Source organism: Arvicola amphibius, chromosome 3, assembly GCF_903992535.2.
Source record: "Arvicola amphibius chromosome 3, mArvAmp1.2, whole genome shotgun sequence".
In the NCBI taxonomy this organism is placed as follows: Eukaryota; Metazoa; Chordata; class Mammalia; order Rodentia; family Cricetidae; genus Arvicola; species Arvicola amphibius.
The window spans coordinates 140063653-140077458 of NC_052049.1; the positions used below are offsets into that span (position 1 = coordinate 140063653).

General features: G+C 44.2%; 1 protein-coding gene across 1 annotated transcript; it reads right to left on the reverse strand.

Moving 5' to 3' along the window:
* Window positions 1-5487: 5487 nt before the first annotated feature.
* Window positions 5488-13491, reverse strand: Polr2m (RNA polymerase II subunit M). The gene is made up of 4 exons (XM_038322802.1): window positions 13228-13491; window positions 10403-11038; window positions 8165-8369; window positions 5488-6563 (listed from the first exon to the last, which is right to left on the reverse strand). The coding sequence occupies exons 1-4, from the start codon at window positions 13338-13340 to the stop codon at window positions 6420-6422; spliced, it is 1098 nt and encodes a 365-aa protein (XP_038178730.1). The 5' UTR covers window positions 13341-13491; the 3' UTR covers window positions 5488-6419.
* Window positions 13492-13806: the final 315 nt, after the last annotated feature.

The window sequence follows — 13806 nt, forward strand, 5'->3', positions numbered from 1 at the left end:
TTTCCCCCCACCCCTCCCAGAGCCATCTTATCAGCCTCAGTGGCCATTTGAGATTGATTTGCTTCATGTGGCACAAGGTACCCTCTAACATGCTTCAGTCATAACTGTTACCATCGATACAGTAAGGCTTTCATCACTTTTCTGCCTTCAAAGAGGTCCATGAAGACCACATTTGAAGCTGTGTTCTCCCCAAACATACCCCAAATCTGCTGACCTCATCTTACAGACTTTATAGTTGGGAGAGCCCACAACTTCCCATTGGAATAAAAGGAAATAGTGGTATTTAAATCCTGAACCTAATAACCCAGTGCTATTTCCAGTGGCTCACTCTCATTTGCCTTTTTTTTTTTTTAAAAAATTCCAGTTTTCTAAAGTCATCTGGGAAGTAATAGATCATGGTTAATTGTCCAGGCTTTTGTGCTGTGCTTTCAGAATCGGGTCTGATTTGTGGTCTGGCTCCAGTTCAGTATTATCCAGCACGAGCTTTATTTCATCAGCCCAGTATCAAAGCTTCCACACTTTAGCCAGAAATTAAAATAATAGCTTTAAGTTTCTCCCTGCTGTCAGGCAGCTGGTCAATAATGAGACATGCCGTGCTTTAAAAAATGATTTTTCATGCTCCCCATAAAAAGCTAGAAATATAATCCTTTTATTGAGCACAGACGCTCTACTCTTCCCATATAAAGACAAATCTTTTTCTATTTTCTAACAACCTTCTCTCTTGTAATATTACAAACTGTGCCACTGAACCCACAGAGAGTAAAACTGCCAGGTCCGCCTGGTTGTCTGAGCAGTCTATGATGCCCATGCCATTCCTCAATGCTAATCTAGCCTAAAGGGGATGCTCTAAACACCGTCTCAAAAACGAAGGTGGAGAGTAATTAAGAAAGACATTCACCATCAACCTCTGGCACGTGTGTGCATATGTGTGCGTGTGTGTGTGTGAGATGCAAGAAACCATTCTAAATAGAAAAATCCCAGAATGAAAAGCTTGTAATGTCACAGACAAGACAAATAACCCCAGGTTATCTGAAGACCTTACCAAGGATTCACTTTCAAAAGCCCACTGCAGCCTTGACATGTGGTATTCACCTCAACACCACGAAGCCCAGGTCCCTAAATTCATGAGTGCTGGTTTCCTCTCCTGGTGGCCTCTGAGTGGCCCTGAGCAAATCACCTGGCCACCCTTACAGAAAGGAGAGCTATCCTATCTATCAGCTATCAGCCATCATCCGCTTCCGCCTCGGCTTGCCGCCATCACCCCAGCTGCCCTGGGAATGCAGTGTGGATAACAGACAGGGCCGTGAAATGTGAAAATTAGTATCATGGACAACTGTTACGTGAAGAGATTAGTCTTGTGCCTCCCATGGCTTAGATTAAGCCTCCTCTTCTAGACGTAATCACTTAAATGCAGACTGCTGTAGAATGCTGCAGACTTGGCCCAGTCTTCAGTTTTAAGTCTCTGACTTTTAAAATAGTTTCGCTGTTCCCTCTTCTTAACCAAACCACTTAACACTAGCTATTAACACAAATGCAGCCTTCTGCAATTTCTATCTAGATCACAGGAAATAGGAGGCACCTTCATGAAAACGCCAGCAGACTTCAGGAGAAACGTGCTGCCAACCCCCATCTCCTAAGTTTCACGGCAGAACATTAGGGGTACAAACATCTTAAGTGACTTTTAAATAAGCTTGTATTCCCAAGTTATTGTTTGTGGAACATGACAAACTGATTCCTAAAATTCTACATTTTTATGAAAATGGAAAGATCTGTTTAAAACTAACAAAGAGGGACTGGAGCGGTTAAGAGCACTGGCTGCTCTTACAGATGGTCCCAGTTCAATTCCCAGCCCATATGGCAGCTTACAATAGTTCTTACCCCAGTCCTAAGAGGTCTGATGCCCTCTTTGGCCTCCTCAAGCACCAGGCATATACATGGGACATATAAACATATTCAGGCAAAATACTCATATACATAAAGATTTTTAAAAAGCTAATCAACATGAAAAAAAGGAGGCCTTGCTCCAGCAATTAAGGCAAACACAGATAAGTTAATGAGACTGAAGAGAAAATGTACAAAGCGTCACACATACAAGTGTGCAGGGGAGTAGGTGAGGGCTGTATTTGCATCCCACAATGCTAGGAAAAGTGGCTACCTAAGTCCCACCTTCCCCCTCACACAATAATTACTATATTCCAGGTGACATAAAGACCTAATGCAAAAGGTATCCAAAAGGCTCTCTGAAAAGAGCTAAATGTGTGACATTCCTAATTAGGGGAATGCGAAATAAAACCAGTATATCGATATGAAATGCCCCCACAGGCCATGTGTTTGAACACTTGATCCTAGGCCAGGGCACTGTTCGGGAAGGTAGAACCTGAAGGAGATGGAGTCTTGCTGGAGGAAGTATGTCACGGGGGTGACTCCACTTCTTGCACATGGTGTGTGACTGAGCGGCCTCACATTCCTGCTGCCAGGGCCTCCTGTCCCCATATGAAATGCAACCCCTATGAAACTAAACCAAGTAAACCCTTTCTCCCAAAGGTGCTTTTGTCAGTTTTCTATCGCCACAGTAGAAAAGTAACAAACACAGCCACAAGGAATACTTAAATAACCTACAATCTGGCAATGCCAAATGGAAGGGAATTCTCATAGCATCAAGAAGTAATGGGAGTATAAAATGTTAGAGGAAAGCCAGGAGGTGGTGGTGCACCCCTTTTATCCCAGCACTCAGGAGGCAGAGTGATCTCTGTGAGTTAAGAGGTCAGTCTGATCTACAAGAGCTAGTTCCAGGACAGGCTCCAAAACTACAGAGAAACCCTGTCTTGAAAAACCACACACACACACACACACACACACACACACACGTTAAAGGCAGGCAGACATCATAACCCAACAACTCTACTCCTGGATTATTCTATAAAATGTGTAAGAAGTCAGGCATGGTGGCACACACTTCTAACGCAAGCCATGGGAAGGCAAAGGCAGGCCTATCTCTATACAGTGAGTTCCAGGCCAGCCAGGCTAGAGTGAGACTCTGTCTCAAACAAAACCAAAAATGTCCAGGTGTGCAAAGAGACTGTCACTGCTTTCCACACCCTAAACTCAAACAATGTCAATCATAGAAGAAACCACATACTAATGAAATAGCACGATATATTAATCACAATGAAAATTATTAACCATACCACCTGAGATGAATTTTCCAAACTATGTTGAGTGAAAGACACAGGGCACAACAAAGAATGACTGAATCTTTGTAGCAGTCCTTAGTGAACATGCATAGATGGTAACTAACAAAAGAGGAGTCAGGCGACTAACCACTATCAGCACAGCAATGACTCCTTCGGGGAGGCGAGCGTGCGAACATGCAGATACGTAGGGAGGGCTGGGAGCAGCTTCTCTGTATCTGCTTTGGTCACAGCTGTTGCTTTACCTATTAAACTGATCATATTATTTAATTTTCTGTAGGCTGTATCACAGAACTTAAAGAGGACTTGTTCTACTGAGTACTAATACCAATTAAAAGCATAATGAACAGTTTGAAAATATTAAGGGCCCAGAAATAAGCTCAAGAAAAAAAAAGCACTTTTATAGGACTATACTATCCCCTGAAAGCAGCCTTACAAAGCATGGTGGTTTCTGATACTGAGCCATTGTTAAATATTCTGCAAGCACTGACATGCAGCTCTTCCCTCACCCAGTGCCTACGGGTAGATGAAATCTGATATGGAGCCAACATTGCTTTCATCCCAAGGCTGTACTGACTAAATGAGTTGATATATGGAAACAAAAATTAAAATTCCTTCCCAGTGAAAAGTTAACTATAAAAAATGAATAAAGGGACTGGAGAGATGTCCCAGAAGTTAAGACCCCATACTGCTCTTGCAAAGGATGCCAGTTCTATTCCCAACACCCACAATCATCTCTTGAGTTCAAGGCCAGCCTGGTCATGTAGTGAGTTTCAGGACAGTAAGAGCTACATAGTGGGGGGAGGGGAAGGACAACGACACACAATAACATGGGCATAGCACACAACATACAGGAGATGGGAGGGGGATGGGGACACAATGGGCACACAATGGGAGTACAGAGATGACATAAAAACAAGAAGTTCTTTGAAGCATACAAGCAAAGGCAGACTCCTGGATAAAGCCAAGATAAACATCATAAACTATATTAAAAGGCAAATGGTCCACTAAAAAATAATTGCATGACAAAGGGTGAAAAGTGAGAAGACAAGGAAAAGGGATAAACTCTCCAAAAGATTGCAAACATATGGATAAAGCCATTCTCAGAACAAGTTTTTCAAAGAGCAGTCACTTGCCTAGTAAGCCAGTAACATTAAAAAAAAAACCACTTCATTCAGAAACAAGCATTTTAAATGTAGCCCTTTTCAGTAATTATTCAATTTGCGAGTCTCTTTTTAAGTATTAGCCTTAAATTATGCTTATTTCTAGTAAGACTATAAATAATCTCTGCAGTGAGTAACACACACCAAGATCCTCAAAAACTGACCTGTATTCTCACTTAGAAGCTTCACCTCTAAGTCGCATCTAAGGGTGCAGACCTGTCACCGCAACTTCCCCAGAGGTGGAAACAGGAGAAAAGCTCAACCCGGGTAACTTGGGGAGACCTTGTCTCAAAAATGAAGTTGGGGGTTCAGAGGTTAAGAGCACTGGCTGCTCTTCCAGAGGTCCTGAGTTCAATTCCCAGCACCTACATGGTGGCTCACAACCATCTATATTAAGATACGGTGCCCTCTTCTGACATGCAGGCACACATGCTGACAGAACACTATACATAATAAATACATTTAACAAATAGATAAATATTTTAAAACTGAAGTCAGCGATGTACATCAGTGGTTGAGCCTGTACCCTAGGTTCAACCCCAGCATCATGGAAAACGAAACAAGTTCATTTCTAGAAAAGGTCTGGGAATAAGCAGGAGGTGTTGGTCACATCACCATTCACAAATTATACTATCACTTAGTGAAATACACAATTGTTTAAAAAGCTATGGAGCAGCCATGAAAAGCATTTTGTGGCTGAGATTTGAAATATTTAATACAGGAAAATGTTAGCAAAGCAAAACACACTGAGAATATGTATAAAATGACTGTGTAGAAAAGGATCAACACTCAAACATTAGCAGATGGAATGAATGGTCAGCTCACAGGGATGGACTCAGCAACTTCATGCATGTACACAAGCTCTCCTTTTACCAACCACCCAGAAACGCTAGTTCACACTATAAAGAACGTCGAACCATCTATTAGCAGCTTTAAAACCACAGATTCTGTCTAGTTCTTACTGCAGCCTTTTCTTAGTGGGAGAGATATGGAAAGTACTTATTTCAGCTAGAAGCATCCACTATGGAACCTTCACATGTGTATCTGACCTAAATGTTTTCAGTCCATTTTCATGTGCGAACACAGCTTTTAAAGAAGTAAACTTCAAACAAGTACCACACACCATTAGCACGTGAAGTTGCTCTGATTGGTATTTTATTTCTCCTTTACAGGTTCCACATAATAGACAAAGGTTGATAACATATTGTTATCTTTGCTGGAGATGATCATATGATCATTCTAACAACACAAATGTGTACACACATGAGACTGACGTTTCTGTAGCCTATAAACACCTCTTTGGGTTTAAAAAGGAAAAAAGCAATATACGACAATTCAACCGCGACTCTCAGAAAAACACCAGTTTCCTGACCAAACATGAGCGCCCTGTACACGGACCTATCATCAAAGACAGCAAGGAGCCGGGGGAAGCCAAGAGCAGCTCCCCACACCAGCTCAGAAGACCCTCCCGATCCAGCACCTCTTCAAGGTGCTCCATCTTCATCACAGGAAGATAGCGGTCATCCCAAAAGAAGACAGGAGCAGCAAATAAACATTGTTGTAAAATCTGAGTGTCTTCCACAGTATTTCACACCAGCATCTCAGGAACTCCATGCAAGCATGCGTACCATTCTCTAGATTGTTCCCTTCATTTCTCCAGAAAGGGAACCAGGTCTTCCTAACTGATTTTAGGTGCCTGGGAAAACTATGTGTTTCACCAGAAGGGATATAAACAATGCTATTTGATAAGAGTAAGAATAAGGAAAAAGCAGCTATCTTAAAGAAAAGTGTGCTCTACTCACTAAAATATCAGACCAATGCACAACATACTGCAAAACTGTAATACAATACGGTCAAACACAATGTCAAATATGAAACTGTTCAAGCATGTGAAGATCATCTTCGGAAAGACAAGCTGGGTTCTTATTTGTAGCTACCTTTGTGTAACTCTAAAAACTGTTGTCCCTCAACAAGGTCTGACACTGATCTTGATACTTGTTAGGAAGTTTGCTATGAGGCAATGACGGCTCAACAGTCAGGTTCAGAGTTCGCCCAGTGCTCATCTTCAGAATTCATCCGAGGATTGGGCATCATCTTCGTCCCTCACTTCTCGGTATCTCCCTGAAGACTCCCCTTCTGGATTGTAGCTCTGCATTTTAATATTCAGTCTCTCAGCTAGTTTCTGTGCTGCGAGCTTTGCCTGCATCTCCTTGAAAAAAAGAACAAAGCCTAAGTTACACATGTACAGCTTCCCTTACAATATTTCCAAATGACCTGGGGAAAAGGAGCTTATATAGAAAGTTGACAGCTGTGTTCTGCCAGACATGAGGTGATGTGTCTGAGAGTTGTCAGCCTGCTGCAGTTGCTAGTGACTTCCACTAACAAGCCATGCTGCAATCAAAACAGCTTACTTCTGCACAAGAAACTGAGAAATCAAATTAGCACTACAGCAGCTAGAAACAAACAGATATACTAAGTGCTGCGTACACACTGAGCCAGCTGCCTATATTAGAAATCACTAACGTGGTGCCAACGTCTCCATCGGACAAGACTTTCTTCCCTAGATTAAATCATGTTGTCTAGGTTTGAAGAGTATACCTCAAGGGCACAAAAAAAGCCAAGCATTAATGTTGCATGCTGACTGCTCCTTGCTAAGTTTTACAGAAATTAACACTCAAGAAGGTCCAGCTAAGATTCAGACTGGCAGCGAACTTTTCCATACATAAGAATTACCACCAACTGCTGGCAGGCCTCTGGGCTTATCTCTGAGTTACCTGACCCCCACACATTCCGGAACATCAATAGCCCCATTGGTATCTACTACTACTATTCTGTCAAGACAACCCATTTCAGAAGGGTTTAAACTAAAAATGTCTCAAGACAGGTATTTAAACTACCCCTAGAGACAATTCAAAGGCCACTCCTCCAGCACAGCAGCTGGATCTGATACTAATTCTAATGCAGTGAGAGAAGAAACACAAAGGGCCAAAGGGCCGTAAAGATATCAGTCCATGCCAGCTGAATGTTTAGGAAAAGCCAAGCAGAGTCAAAGCTAGTTTGACTTTAGAAGATGCAGGAACCTGACTAAAATCCAACTAAATAATTCAGGAGACGGGGGAACTCTTTCTTTCCCAGAAACTCAGAATGTTATAATCTAACCATAACTAATCTCCACACTTATTTCTCCCATCCTGCTAGTCTGAACACAAACTATATCAGTATTATACATTTTATTTATAGACAAGGTCTCACCATTTATTTGCTGTGTAGACCAGGCTAGCCTCAAATTCAAAGAGATCTGGCTGCCTTTACCTCCCAGCTGCTGGAATTAAAGTGACAGAACTAATGGTGTGCACCACCACACCTTAATATCCACTTTCAAAACTTCTATGCAAAACACAGTGCTATATACAACTGAATAAGGCCCAAAGTAGGAAGGGTCATGAATAATGGTCTCAAGCACCCCACCAGCAGCTGGCAACCCAGCATGATCTCCTGTCCTTCTGGGCTGGCTTCTGCACTGTGGGAGATGGAACTAGAAGTGTCTCCCTAGGCAGGTCACTGAGACAATGCTGCATGAGAGAGGGGCATATGCTATCCCAGCAGCAGCAGCAGCAGGTTGATTCACATCACTCCAATCCTCTCCCTGGGTCTACTGGCGAATTACTACTGAAGTTTCCTATAGTTCTAGCAACTTTGTGACTAAAAACTAGTAGCACATCTCTAAATCCATCTATTCAGCCAGGGTAATTTCTGACTCCTTAAGCAGTAGCCAACGCAGACAAGAAAAACCCAAGACTCCAGAACTACCTCGTAATTCTGCTTCTGTTCTTTCTGCAGGGCCAGCGACTCTTCTATGGAGAGCAGCTGTGCAGGCAGGTGGTGGAGCGGAAGGAGGCGCGCTGCTGTGATGTCATCAAGATGCTGCCTAGCCCTGCGTCGCTGCTCTTCTGAGGAAGCAGGAGATTCACCCCTCTGACAATGACTTGGTGAGTCACTCTGTTGAGTGGGTAACCTGAGAAAGGAAAAGCAGGCACAATCGATGCACAGGCACAAAGATGGTCTTTTGCCCAGGAGCCTACTGCTTCTGCAGGGTAAACAATGAAGTCAGTCCATGTTCAGTGCCGACAATGGATGCATGTACAGATTCCTGCCTCTCCTCCTCACACCTTACACTCCCCTTTTGTTCACCCAGAGAACACTTGTAAGAGCTTAATGCCCAGTCAAAGGAAGTAAACATGGTACTGTTCCTGTGGAGTATAAAATAGGCCCTGACAGATTGACCAGTTCTGAAGAAAAGGGAAGGGTTGGAAGTGGAGGCTAGAGGGAAGAACTGACCATTATAGCCCCAGAAATGAGAACCTTCTCCTTCAAAGACGGTGAGATTGAAGAATCACCCTGGACAGGAGATGGTAGGGGGGGATGGGGTGGTCATGCATGAGACAGTGCTGTCACTATTAACTTCATGAATGTGTAAGTCTCAGGAGAAACTGGCATTCTGCACTGTAAATGAACGTGAGATGTCACTGAACACTCAGGTGATCCGTCCTGTTTTATAGAACTGGCCATGTACATAGCAAGTTCTGCAGAGCCGTGAGCAGACGAGGCAGTCTCTAATATCCAGACAGTACACAGATCAGAAAAAGAAAGTCAGAGAAACTAGCACAGTGGTTGTCAACCTTCCTGATGCTGCAACCCTTTAATACAGTTCCTCCTGTGGCAACCCCAACCATAAAATTATTTCATTGCTACTTCATAACTGTAATGTTGTTATGAATCATAATGTAACTATGATATGTAGGATATCAGATCTGACCCCTATCAAAGGGTCATTCGAGCCCCCACAAAGACGTCGTGACCTCCAGGTTGAGAACTGCTGCTAGCACACCCTCATCTCACTGTGCACACAAAGCTCCACTCACACACAAGCCCAATGCCACGTATTGGTGGCCAGATGCAGCCTCTCTTGGTCTCTTTTATGCACAGGCTGCCCCTTCACTCTCCAACCCACCAATCCTGGTGGCCCTCACTGTTCATTCCTCACCTTCCCTATTCCTAGCCACATGGCCATGACTGGGCCACCTTATTCTTTGACACCCTGGCCTTCCAATGTGACCTCCTAGGAAGACAGAGTGCTCGGCACGGAGGATGAGACTCCTTCGAGACACTTTTATCAAAGGCTATTTTTCTAGCTAAAATTTAATGTACCAGGACCTGGTTTTCTAAACAGAAGAAACCACTGAAGGTTAAAAATGATAGTGGAGTAGGCTTAAAGTCTCTGCAAGAACAAACATGATGTGGGTTTTTGGAAGCTTTCTAAGAAAATGCCAGCCACGTTCCCCCTTTGTGTCTGGCACCACCTACATATGTCAAGATGGGCAGTTACCCTGCACAGTTGGCCTAAACACTACAAACACAATTCCTTTCTCCTCAAGGAACTCTTGTTTTTTCCTCAGAAACATTATAGCAAAGAACTTAAATGTAAGATTTTTCTCCCCCATTTCCACCAAATCTATTTTTAGTTAATTTTTAAAAAAATCCTTTTAGCTTCCCTTCCCTGGAAACTACTATCACCTAGTTTAACGTTTCTCCCAAATTTGGAAACCCCGAGTGGCCCTCTAGATCCCAGCCTCTTTAAGAAGTAAAATCTTTACGTCACCCTGTCCCACAGCTCTGCTGTCTACTTGTAGTGAACACGCTTCGTTGTGTTTTGTTTTTGCTGATGAGGAGCCCATTAGTTCCCGCAATTGCTTCTCTCGGCTTACAACGCAATTGAGGGGGAGCTGCATACTAACAAATGATACTGAACAAAGCCATGATCCATCTGCCCTCCCACTGTGTTTATTATGAAACACTGCCTAAGTATCTTGATACACACTATCCCCATCTGCTTCTTAAAACCCTGTTAATAACTTGCCTTCAAAACTAACATTTTTCCAAAAACAGTCCTGCAGTCGAGCCACGCTGGTCTATTTCAGTCTGCTCACTCCTGCTCACACCTCTCATCACACACAACATTCCCAGAGCAAGCCTGTTCCTGACACTTACACATTGGTCTTAAACTTATGAGGAGGTGGCACTGGGTTTTTGGCTCGCATTTCTAGCACTTCCATGTAATGAGGCCTCTTAGGAGTCTCACTCTGGAGTCCTGGCACGTTCTCAGTGCTGGTGTTCTCTTCTGAGGGCTCACTCTGGTCTGCAATTGTGATCTTTTGCAACTTAGTGATAAACAGACTGTCAATGCCGCTGGAAATGTCTTCCGCCTGACCTGAAACAGGGCGTTGGGGGAGATGTTCGTTAACTTCAGATGAGGGTGCCCTGGCTTTGCTGCCGGGAGCTGCACCCGGGTCCACTGTGCAGTCAGCCTCCACAGTCTCTTCACTGCCTCTGGGAGTGAGATGTGCAGGTCCTTGTGTTTCTGAGGTTGTTCTGGATGATTTGTCTACAGAGGAACAGTCAGGAACTAATGATGAAGTATCAAGCATCAGGTCAGAATTCTGGGCCTTGTCTACATCGGTATCGACTCTTGTGGCTGCTTTTTGCCTTAGCTTACAGTCTACACTAACAGGATGAAACAGTTCACTTCTCGCTCTAACCTCTTCGTGTTCTGCAATGGCAGCTTTCAGTTTGGCGATGGTGTCCGAGATCTTTTTACCTTTGTCGGGCAATCTGCAAATGAATTTTCTGTCAAATGCAAAAAAGAAACCAACATGTATGTCATCAGAGCCATGTTTTTAAACATGAAAACACAGTATTTAAAAGACAAAATGTAATCCTCGAAGAAAAGACAGGAGGGACCAAATGAATAAAATTATTCTTATGCCCCCCCCATCAAGGGAGTGCTTTGAATGGGTAATTATTTCATCAAATCACAATTTCAGAAATAAAAGTTGTATCTTTTTAAGCTAAAATCTGAAATTCTTCAAACCCAGACATCGACTGCCCCATGGAAAGTTATACACCTGACCAACATGATGAGATGCAGTCAAAACCCAAGCTATAAAGAACATAGTACAAAACTACCTGAAGGCACCAATAAGAAACAACTGAAATTCATCTCTGCACACTCACACATTTATTCTGAGCCCCTAAAAATATGAAATTCTGGTCTTAAGCATTTAGGAAAACAGATAGTCAACCAGTATAATAAAAATAAAGACCAGTGATTTAAAAACAACAACAACAACAACATGATCTCTGAACCCTAATGAGGCTGAAGAATGGCTCTTTTGGGTCAAAGGCACTGTTTGCCATTTCTGTCGGGAAAGGTGAGTACATCAGGTCTCCCAGAGGTCACATAATGGAATGACATCACTATCTTACAAAGGAAGATGGACTTGTGTTTTTGTCTTTGAAAGACTTGTTTCTGATAAATCGGTAACGTTCTACATCCAGTATACATAAACAGGAGCTCTTAGGGATGCCCAGTAATTCATAAAGAACCTAAAACTGAGCCAGCCTTTAATCCCAGCACTCAGGAGGCAGAGGCAGGCAAATCTCTGTGAGTTCAAGGCCAGGCTGGGCCAGAGCGAGTTCAAGGACAGGTTCCAAAGCTACACAGAGAAACACTGTTTCAAAAACACAAAACACACACAAAAAAAACAGCAAACAAACAAACAAAAAGAATTTAAAAATGTCCCATGATCAGCAGGGCAGTGGTGGCACATGCCTTTAATCCCAGCACTCTGGAGGCAGAGGCAGGTGGATCTTTGTGAGTTCGAGGCCAGCCTGGTTTACAAGAGACAGCCTCCAAAGCTAGAGAAACCCTGTGTTGAAAAACCACACATACACACACACACACACACACACACACACACACACACACACACAGGTCCCATGATCAAAAGGTAAATTTATTGCTAATATTAACAACCCATCTACCTGTCTCGACTAGGAACCCATCCTGCAAAGGGATCACTGGCTCCTTGCGCTCAGTGAAATTCCTTTTCTGGTTCTTTTCTTTGGTTATGTAACAAATGGAGCCCTCTTAGGTCCTCTATTCATCGGCATACCACACATTCATTCGTACGTTTTCAACGGTATTAATGCCTCTCTGCACCTCAGCGTGCTCTGCTTTTCCAGCCTTCTCCCCTTCGAGCCAGACACACATTTCTCAGGATTTCATCAGTTGGCTTTTAACCAACTAAACGTCTGCCATTATTCCCCTCAACTAAATAGACCCGAAATAAAAAATTAACCTTGAATCCATTCCTCTCTCCCAATTTTCTCATTATCCTTTGTGGCTCCCCAGAAACTTAAGCCACCTGTTAACTATGAATACATATTTATCTCCAAATTATTCCACCAATACTTAGTTTTCCCAGTCCCTCGGCTGCCTTCATAGTTCCCTTTCCCCCTTGCTGAAAATGTCTTGAAAAATATCCTTTTGGTATCTTCTACCTCTTATCACTTCAATTCCTTTCCAGAACAAAGCTGCCTTTCAAAAAAAAAAAAAAAAAATCTGCTATCGTCATCTACCCGTTTACGGGGGAACGAAACTTTCCAGGCCTAATTAGCCACTGTTTACAGCTCGTTCTCCCATCTCCTTTGGTTTGGGAAAATGTGGGGCTCTAGATGGAGAAGGGGGAATCAACACGTTCTGTTCAAGAGGATTTGGTACCCAGACTCTCTCAAAGCCGTTGTGGGAACATGCAATCAAGCAGGCACTGCTGCCTAGTGAGGGCCAGGCAGCATGGAGGCGCGCCGCGCGCAGCACGGGCCTGGCCAGGAGGCCTGAGCACGCAAGGTCACCTTCGCCCGAAAGGCCGCAGTGGGGAGCGAGGGGCTGGTCCTGGATCCCGACCCCCGAGGGCCTAGTCCTCGCTCCCCATCCCGATCCCCGGCATCCGCGACCCCCACGAGCCACCGCTTACTCGTTGCGCAAAAGTCTCTCCTGGCGCCTCAACCTCTCCCGCAGCTCCGCCGAACTCCGCTGCCCCAAGTCCTCGGGAGCTGGGGGCTCGAAGCCGCGGGGCAGCGAGAACATTGTGCACGGGCTGCGGCTGGCGCGGCGGGCAGGGTTCCGCGGCGGGGCCCACGGCGGGCGCAGGCTCCGCGGCCGGCGGCGACTCTGGTGCGGGAGCGGGAGTCGCCATTTTCCCGGAAGAGCGCGGCTTCTTCGAGCCGAACGGAGTTTTCTGGAAATGCCGGAAACGGACAGAGCCAGGAGCAGGGGGCGCCCGAGGAAGCGCGCAGGGGCGGAAGTTACATCACCGCAGACGCGGGTTTGGCGGGCTTTCGCTGGGTGTGTGTCTTTTGCTTTCCTGGCTTTTCGCCTGCGCTTAGAGAAAGTATGGGACTCCCACTCCAAAGACCTACTGACTCACTTCTAATAAATAAAATATGGCAGAAGTAATAGTGTGTCTCATCTAAAATTAAGCAATACAATTTTTGGACAAACATTTCGCAGGGATTCCCGAGTGAACAGTAACCACAGTAAAAATAAATGACAG